This window comes from Ranitomeya imitator, chromosome 1 (assembly GCF_032444005.1).
Source record: "Ranitomeya imitator isolate aRanImi1 chromosome 1, aRanImi1.pri, whole genome shotgun sequence".
NCBI lineage: Eukaryota > Metazoa > Chordata > Amphibia > Anura > Dendrobatidae > Ranitomeya > Ranitomeya imitator.
Window position 1 is genome coordinate 906,480,837 of NC_091282.1, and position 24,721 is coordinate 906,505,557.

The 24,721-nt window shown below is 43.4% G+C and overlaps 1 protein-coding gene across 2 annotated transcripts in view; it reads left to right on the plus strand.

Moving 5' to 3' along the window:
• The window catches only part of MOB1B (MOB kinase activator 1B), an 80,650-nt gene that overhangs the window by 38,891 nt on the left and 17,038 nt on the right, over nucleotides 1–24,721 (plus strand). For both annotated transcript variants that reach the window (XM_069743411.1, XM_069743412.1), the window contains exons 2-3: nucleotides 16,136–16,302; nucleotides 18,688–18,781. In XM_069743411.1, the coding sequence (XP_069599512.1) occupies nucleotides 16,136–16,302; nucleotides 18,688–18,781 (261 nt within the window). The remainder of the gene's footprint in view (nucleotides 1–16,135; nucleotides 16,303–18,687; nucleotides 18,782–24,721) is intronic.

A 24,721-nucleotide genomic window follows, 5' to 3' on the forward strand; every position in this document is an offset into this window, starting at 1 on the left:
GGTATTTTCAACAGCCAGCGGTGGCATTTCCACCTGTGCCAACACTGGCACTCTTGACCTCAATGCCGAGCTCTGCTGCATACCACTGCACAGCCACCACCATTCCAAGTACTGCCGGACACCACTACAGCGCCACCATCATGCCGACTGCTGTTGGACAGCCCACCACCACCAGCACCATGCCAAATGCTGCTCCTGCTTGGACATCCTCCACTGCCACCAGCATGCAGCAGCAGTACCCGGACCATGACAGGTCGGCCACCATCACCAGGTCCCAGCTGCAGCAGCAGCAACAGCAGCACCCAGACCCTGGCATGGCCTTCACCACCACCAGCATGCAGCAGCAGCATATGGACCCTGGCATGGCCTTCGCCACCAGCAGCATGCAGCAGCACACGGACCCTGGCATGTCGTTCATCACCAGCATGCAGCAGCACCCGGGCCATGACATGATGGCCACCATCACTGGGCCGCAGGACATTAGCACACCAAGGCTCCCCAGCCCGCAGCGCAGAACACAAAAAGGGAAAAAAAAACGCGGACTATAGCAATCCCTCCCCCCTCACCTCCCAATGTGTCTGTAATGTCAGGTTTGTCTCACCCTTTCAGTGTGTTTCTACCGTCCCATGCCTCCAGTACATCTCGGAACTCCCTGACCCCACTACTTTAATCGCTCCTTCTCCGGCATCCCCTGCTTCGCCTCCAGCCAGCCAGGCCTCACAGCTACACACCCCCCAGTTCCGTCCCTCTACCCCAAGCCGCCCCAGTTAAAAAAAAAATTTTGTTGTTAAAAATAAATGTTTTTTTTTTCCCCAAATACTGTTTGGTTCTTTGTGTATTTTGCCGCTGGCAACACACACCATGCACCAACTAAACACACTTCGCCGTACACTTTGTGGTTTTTGCCACCTCATAGCTCCAGGAGTGAGACACTGCAGCTTTGCTTCTTGTGTTTGGTATGGAGTTATGAGTTGTCACAAACTAATATGACTTATATTTTGCCCATAATGGACAATGGAGGTAATACAAGGTATATCTATGTCCAGTGATAAAAAAAGAAAAAAATACCCGCACTGCTGCCTTACGCGATCATCTATCAGCGTGTCCTATGCTGCTATGCCAGTACCAATACCAACTCCTCCACATACGGATGCTCAGGGTGCATAACCAAAAAAGTGCATGAAATCCAGAAAAAAAAGAAATCTGTGGAAGCGCCGTGTGCGCGAAACAGCTATCATCCTGTGGTCAACATGATCTCCTTGTCCATTTGGCACATGTCCTAATAAAGACTTCATTGTTTTACCGGGCTGGGTGAGTGCAAACCTTTTTTTTTTTCAAGGTATATCTATACTCGCCAGAACAGCTGCCAGAAATAGTGAATTCATGATGCACAAAAACCAGCATCCTGAACTCACAATTTCTGAAAAATGGCATGGTGAGTATAGATATGCCTTGTATTACCTCCATTTTCTCTTCAGTCTACGTAATCTATTTCACACAAATTGAAGAGACAATGGAGGTCATGCAAGGCATATCTATACTCACCAGGACAGGTGTCAGAAATAGTGAATTCATGATGCTGGGTTTTGTGCATCATGAACTCACTATTTATGATACCTGACCTGGTGAGTATAGATCTGCTTTGTATTATACCTCCATCTTCTCCTCTTTTTGCGTTCAATAGATAATGCAGAAGAGATGCAGGATGTAATGACGTCAACTACAATACCACTGATATCATAAGTGGTTTTGAAAGGAAAGACATAGGAGACTTGGTACAGGTATCAAAACACGTTGTTTATTAACAACAAACATTAGGAACATTTAAAACATGACTGGTACAGACCCAACAGAACATTTTACACAATATCATCTTGCCAAGCCACACGTCCGATGTCAGAAACAAAGTAGGCAGCAAATTGGTCCCGCATGTGGGGCAACGTCAACAGTTGACCGCAGAGGGTGATGTTGGTAATCTGGCAATAGGTTGGCAACTGGTTCATCCAGTTCAATGTTGGGTTGCCATTATGTAATTGTGGAGAACCACACAGGCTTTGACAACCTCATCGATTGTCTCCATTTTTAGATTAATGGCTGTCCCAAGAATGCGCCATTTTGAGACAAGAATCCCAAAGGTACACTCAACAGTTCTTCGGGCCCTGGTCAGCCTATCCTTTTAGTGTGGTTCAAGTCCTGACTGGAATATTGGCTTCAGTAGGTTTTCACACATCTGAAAGGCCTCATCCCAACCATAACAAATGGCATCGGTGGGCCTTGAGTGTTGGGGAGAGGTCGTGGCATGGGAAAATTAAAATTTTTGCCATACAAACGTCAGCCCATATTCAAGTTCTTGAAAGTCTGGGAGTCATTGCAATGGCTAAAAGATCCAATGTCCACGAGCACTACAGAAAAATATTTCTTGTAGTTAACCCCTTTCTGCCAGCTGACGGAATAGTATGTCAGCTGGCAGAGGTGCTTTGAGGTGGGCTCCGGCGGTGAGCCCACTTCAAAGCCGCGACATGTCAGCTGTTTTGTACAGCTGACATGTGCGCGCAATGAGCGCGAGCGGAATCGCGATCCGCCCGCGCCCATTAACTAGTTAAATGCCGCCGTCAAGCGCTGACAGCGGCATTTAACTAGCGCTCCCAGCCGCGCGGCCGGAAGTGCTCGCACTGCTGACCCCCGTCACATGATCGGGGGTCAGCGGTGCATTGCCATAACAACCAGAGGTCTCCTTGAGACCTCTATGGTTGTTGATGGCCGATTGCTTTGAGCGCCACCCTGTGGTCGACGTTCAAAGCACACCTGCATTTCTGCTACATAGAGGTGATCTGTACTTCACCTATGGAGGCTATTGAAGCATACCAAAATTTAAAAAAAAGTGTTTAAAAATATAAAAAATATATATAAAAGTTCAAATCACCCCCCTTTCACCCCAATCAAAATAAAACAATTAAAAAAAAATCAAACATACACATATTTGGTATGGCCGCGTTCAGAATCGCCCGATCTATCAATAAAAACAAAGGATTAACCTGACTGCTAAATGGCGTAGCAAGAAAAAAATCAAAACGCCAAAATTACGTTTTTTTGGTCGCCGCGACATTGCATTAAAATGCAATAACGGGCGATCAAAAGAACGTATCTACACCAAAATGGTATCATTAACAATGCCAGCCTCACCTCACCTGACCCCCGATCCAGGAAATTGGAGACGCTACGAGTATCGGAAAATCGCACAATTTTTTTTATTTTTTATTTTTTTTTAGCAAACTTTGGAATTTTTTTCACCACTTAGATAAAAAATAACCTAGACATGTTAGGTGTTAGGTGTCTATGAACTCGTAATGACCTAGAGAATCATAATGGCAGGTTAGTTTTAGCATTTGGGGAATCTAGCAAAAAAGCCAAACAAAAAACAAGTGTGAGATTGCACTTTTTTTGCAATTTCATCACACTTGGAATTTTTTTCCCGTTTTCTGTTACATGGCATGGTAAAACCAATAGTATTTTTCAAATGTACATCTCATCCCGCAAAAAATAAGCCCTCACATGGCCATATTGACGGAAAAATAAAAAAGTTATGGCTCTGGGAAGGAGGGGAGCGAAAAACAAAAATGAAAAAACGGAAAAAGCTCCGGGGGTGAAGGGGTTAAAGTACTCCGATCCAGATCTGGCAGGTTTGGTAATCCATATGTGCTTTCCATCCACTGCTTCCAAAAAGTTGGGGAAATTACACACTATCCAGAATTTGTCGGCAATTTCCAGCCACATTTCCGCGGTGGGTAGGGGGGATAAATTCATCCCGGAGAACGTTCCACAAAGCCCGGCAGGTGTCCGCAACTATTCCAGACAAGGTGGAAATTCCAAGCCGGTACTGAAAATGGAGCGATAATAAGCTCTATCTGGTAGCCAGGAATCTAAAATAAAAAAAAGAAATAAACAAATTACGAACAATTATATTTATGATGGGGTTTTGCTAAACACATAAAGGAAAAAACAAATAATACATGGCAGAACAATAATAATTATGACAGTCATTTGTTTAGAATTATTACGCACCTTAGTGTGACCAGAAGACGTTCCTCTGCAGGAATCGCTCTCCGTAGCTCGATGTCCTGTCTCCGAATGGCTCCTTGGACACGACCAAGCAAATCCCGAAAGGTCTCTTGACACATCCTGGTATATTCCGGGAATTTGTCCAGGTTGGCATTGAGCTCGCTCTATAGGGTGTGGTAGGCTCCACTGCTCTCTGTTGTGAATTCTGTGGCAGAGCTCCCTCCTGTGGTCACAAGTGGTACTTCGGCTGATTCTCTTTGTGAGCTTCTGTTGGTGGAGGAGAGTGGTACTGCGGCTTCTGAGTTTCCTTCCTCAGGTGATGTGGTGAAGTCGTTAGGTGCTGCTCTATTTAACTCCACCTAGTGCTTTGATCCTGGCCTCCAGTCAATGTTCTAGTATTGGACCTGTTTCCTCCTGGATCGTTCCTGTGGCCTGCTGCTCTGCATAGCCAAGTTCCGCTTTGCTATTTTGTTTGCTGTTTTTTCTGTCCAGCTTGTCTATTTGTTTTTTCTTGCTTGCTGGAAGCTCTGGGACGCAGAGGGTGTACCTCCGTGCCGTTAGTTCGGTACGGAGGGTCTTTTTGCCCCCTTTGCGTGGTTTTTGTAGGGTTTTGTGTTGACCGCAAAGTTACCTTTCCTATCCTCGCTCTGTTCAGAAAGTCGGGCCTCACTTTGCTAAATCTATTTCATCTCTACGTTTGTCTTTTCATCTTAACTCACAGTCATTATATGTGGGGGCTGCCTTTTCCTTTGGGGTATTTCTCTGAGGCAAGGTAGGCTTATTTTCTATCTTCAGGCTAGCTAGTTTCTCAGGCTGTGCCGAGTTGCATAGGGAGCGTTAGGCGCAATCCACAGCTGCCTCTAGTTTGGTTGGAGAGGATTAGGGATTGCGGTCAGCAGAGTTCCCACGTCTCAGAGCTCGTTCTATGTTTTTGGATTATTGTCAGGTCACTGTATGTGCTCTGACCTCTATGTCCATTGTGGTACTGAATTACCTTATCATAACAGTACTAGAGGCCCAAAGTACTAATGATTCTCAATAGAGGGAAAAAAGAAGTTCTGAGACCATTTTTTTTTCTCTGCACTGTGTTTTGCCTTTTTTTCCCCCTAGACATTTGGGTGGTTCAGGACACAGGTGTAGCGATGGACATTAAAGGTCTGTCTTCATGTGTGGATCAGCTCACGGCAAGAGTACAAAATATTCAAGACTTTGTGGTTCAGAATTCTATGTTAGAACCGAGAATTCCTATTCCTGATTTGTTTTTTGGAGATAGAACTAAATTTCTGAGTTTCAAAAATAATTGTAAACTATTTCTGGCTTTGAAACCTCGCTCCTCTGGTGACCCAGTTCAACAAGTTAGGATCATTATTTCTTTTTTACTTGGCGACCCTCAGGACTGGGCATTTTCTCTTGCGTCAGGAGATCCTGCATTAAGTAATATCGATGCGTTTTTCCTGGCGCTCGGATTGCTGTACGATGAACCTAATTCAGTGGATCAGGCAGAGAAAAATTTGCTGGCTCTGTGTCAGGGTCAGGATGAGATAGAGGTATATTGTCAGAAATTTAGAAAGTGGTCCGTACTCGCTCAATGGAATGAAGGTGCGCTCGCAGCTATTTTCAGAAAGGGTCTCTCTGAAGCCCTTAAGGATGTCATGGTGGGATTTCCTATGCCTGCTGGTCTGAATGAGTCTATGTCTTTGGCCATTCAGATCGGTCGACGCTTGCGTGAGCGTAAATCTGTGCACCATTTGGCGGTATTACCTGAGCCTAAACCTGAGCCTATGCAGTGCGATAGGACTTTGACCAGAGTTGAACGGCAAGAACACAGACGTCTGAATGGGCTGTGTTTCTACTGTGGTGATTCCACTCATGCTATCTCTGATTGTCCTAAGCGCACTAAGCGGTTCCCTAGGTCTGCCACCATTGGTACGGTACAGTCAAAATTTCTTCTGTCCGTTACCTTGATCTGCTCTTTGTCATCGTATTCTGTCATGGCATTTGTGGATTCAGGCGCTGCCCTGAATTTGATGGACTTGGAGTATGCTAGGCGTTGTGGGTTTTTCTTGGACCCCTTGCAGTGTCCTATTCCATTGAGAGGAATTGATGCTACGCCTTTGGCCAAGAATAAGCCTCAGTACTGGACCCAGTTGACCATGTGCATGGCTCCTGCACATCAGGAGGTTATTCGCTTTCTGGTGTTGCATAATCTGCATGATGTGGTCGTGTTGGGGTTGCCATGGCTACAAGTCCATAATCCAGTATTAGATTGGAAATCCATGTCTGTGTCCAGCTGGGGTTGTCAGCGGGTACATGGTGATGTCCCATTTCTGTCAATTTCGTCATCCACCCCTTCTGAGGTTCCAGAGTTCTTGTCTGATTACCGGGATGTATTTGATGAGCCCAAGTCCGATACCCTACCTCCGCATAGGGATTGTAATTGTGCTATCGATTTGATTCCTGGTAGTAAATTCCCAAAAGGTCGACTGTTTAATTTATCTGTGCCTGAGCATGCCGCTATGCGGAGTTATGTGAAGGAGTCCTTGGAGAAGGGGCATATTCGCCAGTCATCGTCGCCATTAGGAGCAGGGTTCTTTTTTGTAGCCAAGAAGGATGGTTCGCTGAGACCTTGTATAGATTACCACCTTCTAAATAAGATCACGGTTAAATTTCAGTACCCCTTGCCATTGTTATCTGATTTGTTTGCTCGGATTAAGGGGGCTAGTTGGTTCACCAAGATAGATCTTCGTGGTGCGTATAATCTTGTGCGTATTAAGCGAGGCGATGAATGGAAAACTGCATTTAATACGCCCGAGGGCCATTTTGAGTATCTAGTAATGCCATTCGGACTTGCCAATGCTCCATCAGTGTTTCAGTCCTTTATGCATGACATCTTCCGAGAGTACCTGGATAAATTCCTGATTGTGTACTCGGATGACATTTTGATCTTCTCGGATGATTGGGAGTCTCATGTGAAGCAGGTCAGAACTGTGTTTCAGGTCCTGCGTGCTGATTCTTTGTTTGTGAAGGGATCAAAGTGTCTCTTTGGTGTTCAGAAGGTTTCATTTTTGGGGTTCATCTTTTCCCCTTCTACTATCGAGATGGACCCTGTTAAGGTTGAAGCCATCCATGATTGGACTCAGCCGACATCTCTGAAAAGTCTGCAAAAGTTCCTGGGCTTTGCTAATTTTTATCGTCGCTTCATCTGCAATTTTTCTAGTATTGCTAAACCATTGACCGATTTGACCAAGAAGGGTGCTGATGTGGTCAATTGGTCTTCTGCTGCTGTTGAAGCTTTTCAAGAGTTGAAGCGTCGTTTTTCTTCTGCCCCTGTGTTGTGTAAACCAGATGTTTCGCTTCCATTCCAGGTCGAGGTTGATGCTTCTGAGATTGGAGCAGGGGCTGTTTTGTCGCAGAGAAGTTCTGATTGCTCGGTGATGAAACCATGCGCCTTCTTTTCCAGGAAGTTTTCGCCTGCTGAGCGAAATTATGATGTGGGCAATCGAGAGTTGCTGGCCATGAAGTGGGCATTCGAGGAGTGGCGTCATTGGCTTGAAGGAGCTAAGCATCGCGTGGTGGTCTTGACTGATCATAAGAACTTGACTTATCTCGAGTCCGCCAAGCGGTTGAATCCTAGACAAGCTCGTTGGTCGCTGTTTTTTGCCCGTTTTGACTTTGTGATTTCGTACCTTCCGGGCTCTAAAAATGTGAAGGCGGATGCTCTGTCTAGGAGTTTTGTGCCCGATTCTCCGGGTTTATCTGAGTCGGCGGGTATCCTCAAAGAGGGAGTAATTGTGTCTGCCATCTCCCCTGATTTGCGGCTGGTGCTGCAAAAATTTCAGGCTAATAAACCTGATCGTTGCCCAGCGGAGAAACTGTTTGTCCCTGATAGGTGGACGAATAAAGTTATCTCTGAGGTTCATTGTTCGGTGTTGGCTGGTCATCCTGGAATCTTTGGTACCAGAGAGTTAGTGGCTAGATCCTTTTGGTGGCCATCTCTGTCGCGGGATGTGCGTTCTTTTGTGCAGTCCTGTGGGATTTGTGCTCGGGCTAAGCCCTGCTGTTCTCGTGCCAGTGGGTTGCTTTTGCCCTTGCCGATCCCGAAGAGGCCTTGGACACATATCTCTATGGATTTTATTTCAGATCTTCCCGTCTCTCAAAAGATGTCAGTCATTTGGGTGGTCTGTGATCGCTTCTCTAAGATGGTCCATTTGGTACCCTTGTCTAAATTACCTTCCTCCTCTGATTTGGTGCCATTGTTCTTCCAGCATGTGGTTCGTTTACATGGCATTCCAGAGAATATAGTTTCTGACAGAGGTTCCCAGTTTGTTTCGAGGTTTTGGCGAGCCTTTTGTGGTAGGATGGGCATTGACCTATCTTTTTCCTCGGCTTTCCATCCTCAGACTAATGGCCAGACCGAACGAACCAATCAGACCTTGGAAACATATCTGAGATGCTTTGTTTCTGCTGATCAGGATGACTGGGTGTCCTTTTTGCCTTTGGCTGAGTTCGCCCTTAATAATCGGGCCAGCTCGGCTACCTTGGTTTCGCCGTTTTTCTGCAACTCTGGGTTCCATCCTCGTTTCTCTTCAGGGCAGGTTGAGTCTTCGGACTGTCCTGGTGTGGATACTGTGGTGGACAGGTTGCAGCAGATTTGGACTCATGTAGTGGACAATTTGACCTTGTCCCAGGAGAAGGCTCAACGTTTCGCTAATCGCAGACGCTGTGTGGGTCCCCGACTTCGTGTTGGGGATTTGGTTTGGTTATCTTCTCGTCATATTCCTATGAAGGTTTCCTCTCCTAAGTTTAAACCTCGTTTCATTGGTCCGTATAGGATTTCTGAGGTTCTTAATCCTGTGTCTTTTCGTCTGACCCTTCCAGATTCTTTTTCCATACATAACGTATTCCATAGGTCATTGTTGCGGAGATACGTGGCACCTATGGTTCCATCTGTTGATCCTCCTGCCCCGGTTTTGGTGGAAGGGGAGTTGGAGTATATTGTGGAGAAGATTTTGGATTCTCGTGTTTCAAGACGGAAACTCCAGTATCTGGTTAAGTGGAAGGGTTATGCTCAGGAAGATAATTCCTGGGTCTTTGCCTCTGATGTCCATGCTCCCGATCTTGTTCGTGCCTTTCATATGGCTCATCCTGGTCGTCCTGGGGGCTCTGGTGAGGGTTCGGTGACCCCTCCTCAAGGGGGGGTACTGTTGTGAATTCTGTGGCAGAGCTCCCTCCTGTGGTCACAAGTGGTACTTCGGCTGATTCTCTTTGTGAGCTTCTGTTGGTGGAGGAGAGTGGTACTGTGGCTTCTGAGTTTCCTTCCTCAGGTGATGTGGTGAAGTCGTTAGGTGCTGCTCTATTTAACTCCACCTAGTGCTTTGATCCTGGCCTCCAGTCAATGTTCTAATATTGGACCTGTTTCCTCCTGGATCGTTCCTGTGGCCTGCTGCTCTGCATAGCTAAGTTCCGCTTTGCTATTTTGTTTGCTGTTTTTTCTGTCCAGCTTGTCTATTTGTTTTTTCTTGCGTGCTGGAAGCTCTGGGACGCAGAGGGTGTACCTCCGTGCCGTTAGTTCGGTACGGAGGGTCTTTTTGCCCCCTTTGCGTGGTTTTTGTAGGGTTTTGTGTTGACCGCAAAGTTACCTTTCCTATCCTCGCTCTGTTCAGAAAGTCGGGCCTCACTTTGCTAAATCTATTTCTTCTCTACGTTTGTCTTTTCATCTTAACTCACAGTCATTATATGTGGGGGTTGCCTTTTCCTTTGGGGTATTTCTCTGAGGCAAGGTAGGCTTATTTTCTATCTTCAGGCTAGCTAGTTTCTCAGGCTGTGCCGAATTGCATAGGGAGCGTTAGGCGCAATCCACGGCTGCCTCTAGTGTGGTTGGAGAGGATTAGGGATTGCGGTCAGCAGAGTTCCCACGTCTCAGAGCTCGTTCTATGTTTTTGGATTATTGTCAGGTCACTGTATGTGCTCTGACCTCTATGTCCATTGTGGTACTGAATTACCTTATCATAACAGCTCTCCCGGACTTCAATAATGGGGTGTCTCCAATAATGCCGATGCCTTGTTCTTCTCTGTCTTTCTCTATTTCTTTGTTGCTCACAAGCAAAAGCACAGGCAAGAAACAGCTTGATGCTTAAATCCAGGTTGAAATAAAAGCTCCCCATGCGAAGATCCATCATGACCCAGGATACAGTAGCAAACTGTGAAGATTTCAGCAGTCCAAGGGTCTATATAAAGATATCCCATAACACATGCCCACTGTTGTCCCATTGGCGGTGTCTGGTTATCTAGTTTTTTCTCCTGTAAAATTTTTCACCATGAGCACAAAAAAAGCAAACGCATGCAAAACGCATGAAAAAGCATGCAAACGCTGTGGTTTTTTTTTACCGCATGCGTAAACTTATTCGTCTGAAAACAGCTGCGTTTGCATGCGGTTTATCGTGCTTTTCAGGTTGCGGAAAATACGCTGCGGATTCAACCGCAAATGTGAAAATAGCCTAAGCCATAATCATCAACATTAACGGAAATAAACACTTAAAATAGATCACTCTGTTTATAATGATGCTATATAATATGAGTTTCACTTTTTGCATTGAAGAACTGAAATAAATTAACTTTTTGATGATATTCTAATTTAGTGAGAAGCGCTTGTATATATAAACTGCAAAACGCTATTCAATGACGGACATATTCCTTTTATCTCGTGATGTATACTACTAAAACCGCTGGGTTTACATTGTGTTGACCTTTTTTTTTCAACATGTGTTTAGGGAAGTAGCCGACAGTGCGAGGTCTCCAACTAATAACAGACTATACTGCAACTCGGCTCTAAAAATATTCATGAGCAAGAGAGCCAAAATGATTCTGGGGAGCTTAACATTATAGTGTCAAAAAAGGAACAGCTGCTAAATTATAGCTATTTTGGTCTTTCTCTTCATCATGCCCACATACATTTGCCAAGAGGTTTTGGATCGGAGTGAACTTTCTTTGTCTGAAGGAAACAAATGGAGAAATGCATTGTGTCACTCTTCCAGGCTCCCATGTGATGTGTTCCCCAGCAGATGTGGACTGAATGTGCATGGTAAATAATCACTTTTGGTGGGTGGTAAGATTATAGCTGTGCTGTGTCGTTTGTGCTAAGTTACGCAACATTAAAGTGAACTTGTCATTTGAATTTTGCTAAGTAAACTACAGGCATTGTCAGGTTGGCGCTGTTACATTTTTATATATTTTTTGCTCCAACAAAATGGTGCAGTAGCATCTATCGGCAAGTGATACTCTTAAAAAGAACATGTCACCCCCAGGGCCTATTAAGGTAAAAGAGCCACCATCAGCAGCACTAAGGCTGCATTCTGTGAAGGTGGCTCTTATGTTTAGTATCCCTAGCAACGCTGAAATAATGAGTTTTATAAATGTCCCGCCATGCCTGTATTACGTCAGGGAGGTATGATTTCTCCCTGACTCAAGTGCTTCGCAGCCGTCCATCATCCCAGCGGGCGCCGCCTCCTCTCTGTCTTGTGCCGTCACCGGCACCTGCTCTGCAATTATTTCTCGTGCATGCACCGTGCGCGCTGCCCGGGAACTTACATCCGGTGATGTAAGGATATCGCGCCTGCGTGTAGCGGAGGCCCCAGATCCCGCCCCGATCTGTGTTATGATGTATTCACAGAGGCCAGACAGAGTCCAGAGTAACTCTACTGCAACAGGCGAGGAGGGGTTAATTTAAGATGTTCGATTATACAAAACAAGATTTTCGGTGTTAAATCGTTGACAAAACATACTTCTGTGTCTAGACATACTTGTTATAGTGCCAACTAGTGTCTCTTACATATTTCCTCTTGTACAGAGAAGGCTGAGCGATTGCCAATATTTATCGCGCAGTCCCGTTAATAAGAATCTAAAACTAGAAGCATTTTTTTCTCACCAGTATTGTACACTTTCAGTCGCTTTTGTGAAGAACAATCAAAACACCATGGGACGCCATGGCAGGAATGTAACAGTAATTATATATATATATATATATATATATATATATATATATATATATATATATATATACTAGATGGTGGCCCGATTCTAACGCATCGGGTATTCTAGAATATGCATGTCCACGTAGTATATTGCTCAGCCACGTAGTATATTGCCCAGTCACATAGTATATAGCACAGCCCACGTAGTACGGTATATAGCACAGCCACATAGTATATTGCCCAGTCACATAGTATATAGCAGAGCCACGTAGTATATTGTCCAGCCACATAGTATATAGCAGAGCCACGTAGTATATTGCCCAGCCACATAGTATATAGGAGAGCCACGTAGTATATTGCCCAGCCACATAGTATATAGCAGAGCCACGTAGTATATTGCCCAGTCACGTAGTATATTGCCCAGCCACATAGTATATAGCAGAGCCACGTAGTATATTGCCCAGCCACGTAGTATATTGCCCAGCCACATAGTATATAGCAGAGCCACGTAGTATATTGCCCAGCCACATAGTATATAGGAGAGCCACGTAGTATATTGCCCAGCCACATAGTATATAGCAGAGCCACGTAGTATATTGCCCAGTCACGTAGTATATGGCCCAGCCACATAGTATATAGGAGAGCCACGTAGTATATTGCCCAGCCACATAGTATATAGCAGAGCCACGTAGTATATTGCCCAGCCACGTAGTATATTGCCCAGCCACATAGTATATAGCAGAGCCACGTAGTATATTGCCCAGCCACATAGTATATAGGAGAGCCACGTAGTATATTGCCCAGCCACATAGTATATAGCAGAGCCACGTAGTATATTGCCCAGTCACGTAGTATATTGCCCAGCCACATAGTATATAGCAGAGCCACGTAGTATATTGCCCAGCCACGTAGTATATTGCCCAGTGACATAGTATATTGCCCAGCCAAATAGTATATAGCAGAGCCACGTCGTATATTGCCCAGCACAGAGCCACGTAGTATAGAGACTTAAAAAAAACAAAAAACATATACTCCCCTATAGCCCGTTGAAGTCCTGCTATACTTAGCATCCGCCGCCTTTTCCGCTCCTCTCCACGCTCCCAGGACCACTCCATTGCAAGCGGCAGCTTGCGGTCCCGTCCTAGGGCTGGTGTGAGCAGGACCTATGATGACGTCGCGGTCACATGACCGTGACGTCATGGCAGGTCCTTGTCCCACACCAGCCCTGGGACGGGACCTCACCGGAAGCTGCCGCTTGCAATGGAGCGGTCCTGGGAGCGTGGCGAGGAGCGAGAAAGGCGGCGGAGGGTGACTATAGCAGGTTTTTTAAAATTATTTTTAACATGACATATTTTTACTATTGATGCCGCATAGGCAGCATCAATAGTAAATAGTTGGGGGCACACAGGGTTAATAGCAGCGGTAACGGAGTGCGTTACACCGCGGGCCGTTACCGCTGCCATTAACCCTGTGTGAGCGGTGAGTGGAGGGGATTACGGAGCGGGCGCCGGGCAGTGAGTGCAGGGGAGTAGGGGAGGGAGTAATCGGACTGTGGCCGTCGCTGATTGGTCGCGACAGCCATGACAGGCAGCTGCCAAGACCAATCAGCAAACGAATAACCCGTGACAGAAGGACAGACAGACAGACAGAAGTACCCCGTAGACAATTATGTATATAGATATATATATATATATATATAATATATATAAGGGTCGATAGTGACTTGTAGGATCGCTGCTTCCAAAGGGTGGGTGGTGGGATTTCAAATCCCCTTCCTCTCTGAAGAGGCAATTTGCATATTAAATTTCCCAGAGGAGCATTGCACGGCAAATAAGCCTCCTTACATTGTCATGCCAGAGCCGGTATGCTACTCTTCACAAGGAGAAACGTTGGCGCTTAGACCTCAGTAATAGCTACACACTGACGCATTTGTTCAAATGGAAAACTTGTTTTGTTTTACCTGAATTTATAGAAAAATATAATATTTAATCCTTCAATAATCCGTTTAAGGGGGGTGAGAATGTTTTGTTGCTTTTTTTTCAGTTTCTTGTTTCAGAGCCTAGTCTGCATAATGATTACAGGGCAGCTGTAACTTCTATCCTATGGAAACAGTGAGCCGAATGTATAGAGAGGGTTTCTCAAGTATCAAAGAAGGCTCAGTACGGCTTTTCCACAGAGCACCGAGCCAAGCAACTCTGCTGGATCGGGGACAACGTTCATGGCTATTTATATTCGTGCTTAACAATTCGATTTCTATTATTTTAACTACAGCTGTGGTTTGAGAAAAGGACCAGAAAGCAAGAAGGACTTTTGGGATTTTTTTATTGTATTTTTTTAATACTACTGTGTGTGTATGTGTAACCCCTTCTTGCTGTAGCAATTTTCATTTTTTTTAACTTTCATTCTTTTCTACCCATTTTTTTTAATCGTTTTATCTTTCATCCTCACTTTCCAAGACCAATTACCGCTACACTTTTTTGTTGTTGTTGACTTAGAGATGTCACCGCGTGTTTCTTGTCAGATGAGCTGTAGATTTGAATTAAACTATTCACCTTGAAATATGCAGTGATGAAAATTAGGAAAAACAAAATCTGTATGGGTTGAAATAGTGAAAAAAAAATTCCAGCATTTCTGTGTTGGAGTTTAGTTTTTATGGTGTTCCCTGTGCAGTAAAAATGACCCGGTAACCTTGATTTAAGAAGTCAGTAGGGTATATTTTACTGCTTTTAAAAAGATTCTATAATTTAAAACTCTGTTTTGTGTCACCATTTTCTGCCACCCAATTAATGTTAATTTTCATTTGATGGAGCTGTATATTTGCGGGATGGGCTATAGTTTTAAGTGGCACCATTTGGGGCTATTATAATTTTTCTGATTTTTTTTTCATTCTTTTACGTAGACAAGGTGATTCAAAAACTGCAATTCTAACTTTTTGTTTTCAGTTCCTTATATTATGGGGTAAAACTAAATATGCAGGTTTTTACTTTTCAGAGTTGGAAAAAGGAGATTGATTTGAACATTAAAGTTTTCTTTTTAAAGTTTGATGTTGCCTGTTGGAAAGCAGATTTTTTTTTTGCCAGGTTTTTAGATGATCATAGGTGAATTTGGACTGTTGAAATACGTGAAGCTATTTGTTTATCTGTACTAGAAACCTAAATTCATGAGGCCTCGCACAAATGCCATGAGAATCATCTTTCCATGAATAATAATTAAGTTCATGAAAGTAAGCGATGTTTACCTGAAACGTCTTTTCTGACGTGTTTGCCACTGGCATCTTTTTTTTTTTTTTTTACATATATACTGTATAAAATGATGTGGCTTCCAAACAGAAGCCGCCAGGAGAATGGGTAGGTCACTTCTTATAGCCAGTTTTCGAGGTGGTTAAAACTGACAAAAGACTTAACATTATGCACAGCAAGTCATTTGGACATTGCTGTTCATATATTAATTTTTTTTTAAAATTCTTAATACTTTTTCAGGTGGATTCTAAGCGTAATCTGTCTGAAAAAGACATTGCACCGATCTGTGAAGACTGACGATTTTATGATGGGGCGTTGTGGAGTCAGATGCTCCTAATTCATGAAGAGTTTCATGCCTCTCTATGAATCCGGAGCGTCTGGCAAGTGGAGTGTGCCACAACAGAAATCTTGCTCCAGATACTGGAGGGAGATATCTGCCGTAGGAAACGCCATAGCTTGTCATGAATTGGACCATCCTGTACCAGCTGCGCCCATTTTCACAGAGTTGGGGAAACTCCATTTAAAATGCTAAATGTTGCTAAGTTTTGGCACAACTCCAAAATATAACAAAATTTTGAGATTTTTCAAAGCTTTTATACCAGAATTCCAATTAATCGCTTTGATCAAGCCTATTGTGTGCACATACCCTTACTGTGTGGTAACTTAAGTGAATAGCAAGCTACGTCCAATATCGTTAGTGGGTGTCAGAAGAGAGGATCTCAGGTGGGGTCCTGATTGACATTAATAAGCCCTTATACTACATATCGAAGTAATAATTTGTGGTGATAGCTTCTATAAATTGTGGAGCATAATGAAAGTATAGAGTGACAACTCTCTTCTGTTTGTGTTGCTTTTCTTTTCTTCCAGTGGCAATCGATCTTCGAAAACCTTCAAGCCAAAAAAAAGTATTCCTGAGGGCTCCCATCAGTACGAGTTGTTAAAACATGCGGAAGCCACTCTCGGTAGTGGGAACCTCCGCATGGCTGTCATGTTACCAGAGGGAGAAGATCTCAATGAGTGGGTGGCTGTAAACAGTAAGTGCTTACTAATTAGAACAGTTATATTAGGTAAAAAAAAGTTACCTACCTAACTCTTAACTCTTCAGGTCCCTGCACCTCAGGGCTCCATTCCTAAGATGAGTATTTGGTGGTGACTTTTTGAGGTTGCAGATTTTCTGTAGAAATTCTTCACATACAATGCCTTGAAAAAAATATTCATATTCCATGAATTTTTCCACGTTACACCCACAAATGTAAATGTTTTTTATTGGGATTTTATGTGATATACCAACACAAAGAAGCAAGTATTTTTGAAATGTGAAATACATTATTTGAAAAAAATAAATATGAAAATTGTGACATGCATTTGTACTAAGCCCCACTGAGTCAATACTCTGTAGGACCACCTTTCGCTGTAATAACTGATGCAAGTCTTTTGGGGTATGTCTCTACCAACTTTGATCATCTGGAGGCTGACATTTTTGCCCATTATTCTTTGGAAACTGGCTCTAGTTCAGTGAGATTGGATGGAGGGTGTCTATGGACAACAATTTTCAATTCAATTCATAGGGGAGTGTTCTGGTTTTACATTTAAAAGGCCAATAGAAAAGCGGGTATAAGCACTGTGAATGTTCAGCCATCACTGCAGTAGAGGCTGATAACCTAGGCTACGAGCAGTATCTTGGTTGCCTGAATTGAATCTCCAGCCCAACACGTCCGCATTGACACTGCAGGAGCTGAAAAGGCGTGCACACAGTGTCTGTGCCGAGTGTTCTCATCCATCTCTCCTGTCTGCAGCAGATGCCTGCTACTTTGTGAGCCTATGTGCAGGGAGCAGGCACTATAGACAGGAGAATGCACTTACACTCACACTGTGTGTGCATGTATGTTTGGCTCCTGCAGTGTCAGTGTGGTTGTGCAGACCCGGGTATTCAACACTCTTTCTGGGCAAGCAAGCATTGTCGGTCATTCTAAGGGAGGCTGTGCAGTGTGTAGATTCAGAGGGCAGAGTAGAGCACTGAGGTCTTGTGCATGACTATGGTGTATTGCATGTATGTCATTTGCATGTAATGGAAAAGTGTTTTTCTGTGAAATCATAGAAATGAAATCTATTACTGTAGGTATGAGTTTTATAGGGGCTCAGTCTCCAATAGGGGCTCAGTGTGAGGAAACAGACAGTGTGTGCAGTTCATACACACTAGAGAGGGAGAGGACTGTACCGAAGAAGACTGTGCTTACCGTGCGCACACTCCAGAGGGGGAGAGAGTAGCAGGCTGAAGCGGCAGTGTGAAGAGACACAGACAAGGACCTGGCGGGTCATGTGACCAGAGAGGGAAGGTCCTAAAGACAACAGCTACCACCGGAGCGTACTGGGAGGCGCAAGGCTGAAAATAAGAGCCAGCAACATCGGGAGCGGAGTCAGACAAGCCAAGGTCAGTAACAGGAGGACATCGCAGGACAAAAGGAGTGAGACAAAAACGTAGTTAGGTGTCAGGCCGGAGTCAATTACCCATAGAACCAAACAACGCAGTACAGAATCAAGAGGCAATAGCAAAGTGGGGGACAGACCGGATCAGCAACAGGAAATATTCACGCAAAGCAGGCACAAGGCACAAACACACTATAAACCAGGGTCAACTTAACTCAGCCGAGGGCAGGAGTCAGGGCCGGACTGGCCACCTGGCAATTCTGGCAAATGCTAGATGGGCTGGTCCAGTTGTGGGTAGTATTGTCTGCTATGTTGTTAACAGTATCAGCGTCCTCAGGGTGCATGTGAGACAGAGCATCAAGGGGGAGGAACAACATGGGCCTATGTGCTGTCAACGCCCTGTCCGCTCCTGGCAGGAGTATAACTGACAAGGACTTGAGCTAACCAAGGCTATAAAAAGCCCTCCCAGAACCAGAAAGAGGCCACAAATAATTAACCCCTGGCATGTCAATCCGAAAACTACCATAGGATCATGACACTCAGTCTCCTATAGGACTAAACAATCCGTATAAATTGAATTTTTCGGGAGATAGACATCTTGTGCCTCTGCAGAGAATTTGGAACTGTGGACCATAAAATGTGAGCTCAAGCCGCTATAAAATATGTAATGAAATTTTGCAGCCGATTAAAGTTATTATTTTCAAATAGTGAAATTATGTTCACGAGTGGACATACATTTTTACTGCTAGATTTTAACAAAAAGTAGTTTTTCGCTTCAGTTGAAATCTTACATTAGGATAACCATTTCACCAGTGGTCACTATAAAAACACTGGTGAAATGATTCTGACTGGACCTAGTTTGTTGTTTTTATCCCTCCACAGTGTCATTCATGCTTAGATATTGTTCTTGGCCATGACACAAATGTTTTGTATACTTTATTTGCCAATTTCTTTTTATTGTGAAAGCTAACAAGTTTTCTTCACTTTAACAGCTGTGGATTTTTTCAACCAGATCAATATGTTATATGGGACCATCACAGATTTCTGTACAGAGGAAAGTTGTCCAGTAATGTCAGCTGGTCCAAAGTAAGAGAATTATATTTAACATCCAAATTGCTCTAAGATTAAGTGGATTTTAACATGCCTGATTCATATTTTTCCTGCGCTGTAGGCATTCTGCTATATATCTTAGGGGTCACATGAGAGGTGTCGGCATTTTGCCATTTATCTTAACCCCTCTCTGACATTTGTCGTAATAATACGTCCCTGTGCTCTGGGCCTTTCTGACGTATTATTACTGTATGGCAAGCGCCCGTGCACACGGGCTGAGCGTGGGCGATCGCCACCAGGTGTCAGCTGATTCTGACAGCTGACACCCGGCGCTAAGTGCGCAGTGCATGATCAGCTACTTTCCTTGTCTGTGCAGAGCTGACAGTTTCTACAGCATGGGGATGCTGCTGCATCCCAATGATGTACAAGCGAGCAGCCTGCAAAAAATGATAGTCCTATATTGAGACAAAGTAAAAAAGTAAAACATTTTTTTTAAATAATTGTAAAACTATTTTAAAAAATATAAAAAATAATGCTTTATCATCATACTGCCGAACAAAAAGTGGAATAAAATCCGATCAGAAAGATGGATATAAATAAACATGGTATCTCTGAAAACGTCATCTTGTCCCGCAAAAAACAAGCTGCCATACAGCTCCATCAGCGGAAAAATAAAAAAGTTATAGCTCTCAGAATAAAGTGATGCAAAAATAATTATGTTTTCTATAAAATACTGTATTTTCCGGCGTATAAGACGACCCCCCCAACTTTTCCAGTTAAAATATAAAATTTTCTTAAAAGTCAGAGGTATTCTTATATGCCATGTGTCGTCTTATAGGGCCGGTGACTAATGTGCCTTTTGGGGGGGAGTGGTCCCGATGACGAAGAGGGGGCGTCTCACAGGAAAGTGTGAGTGGAGTATCCCCCATTACCTCATTGTAGCTGCAGTGTGGGGTCTCTGTGCTGGGAGCGGCGGCGGCTGCTCCTCTTTGTGCCGCGTGGGTGCTGTGCTGTGGGGCGGCGGCTCCTCTTCGCGCAGCGTCGGGGCTCTGTGCTGTGGGGCGGCGTATCTTCGTGCAATGTCGGGGCTCCTCCGCCATTTCCCAATTCCTCAAAGCCCGGAGGCCCCGGCAGCTCCATTGCTGCGATGCGGTGGCCTCCGGGAAAATGGCCGCTGGGGGCAGCGCATGTTCAGATTCAGATCTCATCTCCCGATCTGATGATCGCTGCTATGTAGCAGAGCCGATCGAGTGGTGCCAGCTTCTGCTTTTGAAGCATGGTAAAAGTAAAAAAAAAAAAAAAGTTTTAAAAATGTGAAAAAAATAAAAAAAATATAAAAGTTTAAATCACCCCCCTTTCGCCCCATTCAAAATAAATCAATTAAAAAAAAATCAAACCTACAAATATTTGGTATCGCTGCCTTCAGAATCGCCCGATCTATCAATAAAAAAAAGGATTAACCTGATCGCTAAACGGCGTAGCGAGAAAAAAATTTGAAACGCCAGAATTACCTTTTTTTGGTCGCCGCGACATTGCATTAAAATGCAATAACGGGCGATCAAAAGAATGTATCTTCACCAAAATGCTATCATTAAAAACGCCAGCTCAGCACGCAAAAAATAAGCCCTCACCCGACCCCAGATCACGAAAAATGGAGACGCTACGGGTATGGCGCATTTTTTTATTTTTTTTTAGCAAAGTTTGGAATTTTTTTTCACCACTTAGATAAAAGAGAACCTAGACATGTTTGGCGTCTATGAACTCGTAATGACCTGGAGAATCATGATGGCAGGTCAGTTTTAGCATTTAGTGAACCTAGTAAAAAAGCCAATCAAAAAACAAGTGTGGGATTGCACTTTGTTTGCAATTTCACTGCACTTGGAATTTTTTTCCCGTTTTCTAGTACATGACATGCTAAAACCAATGATGTCGTTCAAAAGTACAACTTGTTTTGCAAAAAATAAGCCCTCACATGGCCATATTGATGGAAAAATAAAAAAGTTATGGCTCTGGGAAGAAGGGGAGCAAAAAACGAACATGGAAAAATGGAAAATCCCAAGGTCATGAAGGGGTTAAGGGTGCCGAGCCTCCCAGGGAATTTCCAAATCTCAATAATAAAGTTAAAAAATGAAGGTAGAGCACCAGTTAGAATTATGAAAAAATAGGTGATTTAATGGCCCTTTGAGGCAGGGAGGGGGGAACATATGCGAGTGCCGATATGTGACCCCCAGGATGCAGACAGAGTCCTATTAGACCCGCTGGAGGGCCTTGTGGTCACAGCAAGACGCCTGTGAGTCACAAGGCAAAATAAAAGTAAGCATGGACCTGGTCAAGCTATTTGGCCAAGGCATTGTTCAGGAAAACCCATTATGGGCTTTTATTTTTGAAACGGACTACAGGAAGGTAGCGGGGCGGTCCGTTTCCTCCAGGCCGGGTCTTGCAAGTGGCCCATGGCCACAGATTCCAGTATAAAAAAGCCCTGCAGGAAGGGTTTGGGTGTATCAGTTTGGAGTTTGCAACTTGCGGAGCAGATGGCTCTGCAGAAGCTCAGCCTGTGTGAGTTAACACAGAGCCAGCAGAGCGAACTCCTGGCACCCGCAGCGTGATATGGTGGTGCTGTCGCCCTCGGCAACCAGACTCCCACGGACTGTTTGTTTCCCAGCTGTGATCCGGAGGATACCGTGTACTGTACACTGTGTGAGTGCAGACATTAAACACGTTTGCTGGTGGTCACTGTCTGTCACACTGAACCAACCAAAGGTTTTCATTTTTTGAACTGAAATGTCACCATTATTGTGGGGCATTAAATCACCTATTTTTTCATATTTCTAATTGGAGTGTTGCCTCCATTTATTAACTTTCTGATATAAATATAGCGTCAAGACTTGTGGGGCGTTGTTGTTTCCTTCACCACAAACTGCCTGTATCACTTGCTGTTTAAAAAAAAAAAAATCCCATGCGCATCATCTATATTGAATTCTATTAGTTTGGATACATTGCTATGATTAACCTAGAGTGAGAAACTGTATTTGGTCTTTAAACTGTTGACATATGAATATGGATGTTCAACAGACACACGGATGACTATTGGATAATAATATGAATTAAAATCATCTGATTTTTCTGGATGAAAAATGGACGATTTTTTCATACACTTGTCTAAACCTGATCTTGATCATAAATGGCTGTAATCACACAGCTTGTGTCTAACTCTTTCTGTCTATGGTTTCAGCAGCCTGAATTTGACAGGTTCCCTTTAAGGAATATGGACACATGCCTTTAAACGCTGAGTTTTCCCTTGAATGTTGTTCCAAATAACTGTGATAACTTGTTCTTAGCTTTATTTTGGTGGGACATTCTGTTCAGAAGATCTAATATATGAACTAATATCCTTTCATTGCTGCTCAAACCGTATTTAGCTATTATATTCCCATTAATACATTTCAGTGTATTGTCAACAAAAGGCAGCCATGAATTCCAATTGTATATGCCACTGTCAGTTTAGACTTTTATACTATGTTGTCAAAAGCTGCTCTTAATAATCGTTAGTATAGTCATGTCAGTAAAGGAAGTATATGCTATAATTATCACAGTCATGCAGTCCCCAGTGGTCTCAAGTGACATAAGAAATAATCTAACAAATCAAATTACCTATCTGTGAGGAAACGCACTGAAGACAGTTTGTCCGGGGTAATAGCATGTAATATACATTTCCTCCACAGCATAACAATAGCCTAAAACAACAAGGTCTAACGATGGTATAGATTCATAGCTCACAACCTTTTCTGGTACAATAACCATATTCTAGATTGTACTCCTTACAATGCTGCAATTAAAGCAAAAGGAGGTTTCTAAGATTAGAAAAAAAATGCATGGTTAGTACCTAGTAGCACCCCCTTTTGCAAGTATCACAGCTTGTAAACACTTTTTGTATCCAGCCAAGAGTCTTTGAATTCTTGTTTGAGGGATTTTCATTGATTCTTCCTTGGAAAATTCTTCCGGATCTTCCCAGGTATGTCTTGTTTGCACTGCCGTTTTGAGGTCTAGTCACAAATTTTCAATGATGTTCCGATAAGAGGCCTATGAGGGCCATAGTAAAGCCTTCAGCTTTCACCTTTTAAGATAGACTGTTGAGGATTTTGATGTGCGTTTAGAATCATTATCTATTTGTAGAATCCATGAAGAATTTGTTGAAATTTAATTAAATCTATTCTTCCTTCTACCTGTGGAATGTTCAAAGTGCCATTGGCTGCAACACAACCCCAAAGCATGATTGATCCACCCCCATGCTTAATGGTTGGCGAGATGTTCTTTTCCTGATATTCTGTGCCCTTTTTTCTCCACACATACCTTTAATCATTGTGGCCAAAGAGTTGTATTTTAACCTCATTGATCCACAGGACTTGTTCCCAAAATGCATCAGGCTTGATTAGATGTTCTTTTGCATACTAATGGCGCTGAATTTTATGTTGAGGATGCAGGAGAGGTTTTCTTCTGATGACTCTTCCATGGAGGCCATATTTGTGCAGGTGTTTTTGAACAGTAGATCAATGTACCACAATTCCAGAGTCTGGTAAATCTTTCTGAAGGTCTTTTGCAGTCAATCAAGGTTTTTGATTTGCCTATGAATTCTATGAACAGCTCTCGCTGACATTTTGCTTTGTTGTCTAGACATTATCTTGACCTCGACTGTTCCTGTTAACTGACATTTCTTAACTAAATTTTGAACTGAGGAAAGGGCATCTTAAATGCTTTGCTATTTTCTTATAGCTTTTTTTCTGCTTTGTGAGCCTCGATTTTCAATTTCAGAATGCTAGGCAACTGCTTAGAAAAACCCGTGGCTGATGTTTTTTGGCACAAGGTTAGATGAGGCTGGATTTTTATAAATCTGAGGAATTTGCATCATTAAGGTCTGAAATCTCAGTAAAAGGTATCTGAGCACACAAATATCCAAGGGTGCCCAAACTTTTGTATCAGCCCTTTTCCTTGTTGAAACTTTTAAAATGTAGCTGAAAAAGAGCAGCACCGCTTACCTACCGAGGTCTCTGAACAACTGCACTACAGGATGCAGCCAACCCATATAACAAAGATGTTGCAAAACGCAGGTGCAGAATACTAAATAGACAGCCACTCACAACCTACCAGTTCATGGAGGGGGAGACTGCTTAGTAAACAATTGCACAATAGAGGCCTATATAGGGCGCTGTTCACATATAAGTAATGCATAGTGTCTGGTTCTCAACCGACTATTCGATTAGGCGGGCTGCTCAGCACTCTGTCAATGTACAAAACACATATAAATATGTGAGGACCTTTGATGTTTTGTTGCGAGCTTGCATATCCTGGCCAAAATATTGACCAATACCTCACATATTTATATGTGTTTTGTGCACTTAATTTTTCAGGGTGCAGCCAAGACCAGCACATTTGGGTCTTGTATACAGAGGTGTTCACATGGGATGCATTGAGTGAGTGCTGGCCAGCCCGCCTAATCGAATAGTATGGGCATGCATGCCCATGTAGATGGATTAGGAGGGTGGATCCTACTGACTGATTTCATCGACTGCTCCTAAAATCAGAAGAGGATAACTATTTTAGATAAATTCCTTGGAACATTACTTTCAACTCATAATTACAAACATAATTTGAAAAAAAAAAAAAACAAATAAAAAAACTAATACTCACCTAATCGCTCACCTGTCTGGCAGCCCTGCTGTCTACCATCCAGTCCTCTTCTTTCAGTGATAGCAGTTGCAATCGCACCTATTGACTCTAATTCATGAAAAACAGATGCATACACCTAATAAAACATCTCTGGACCCACCCATAGCCTCCTCATTATTCCAACCGTCATGTTCTAGCACAACTCTGCTATTCTATACTCCATGCAAGGGAAGAGCATGATCATGCTCTGGAGATCCAAGAAACCACCAGTGAAATATGGTAGTAATAAATATTGGTCAAATAGTACACTAT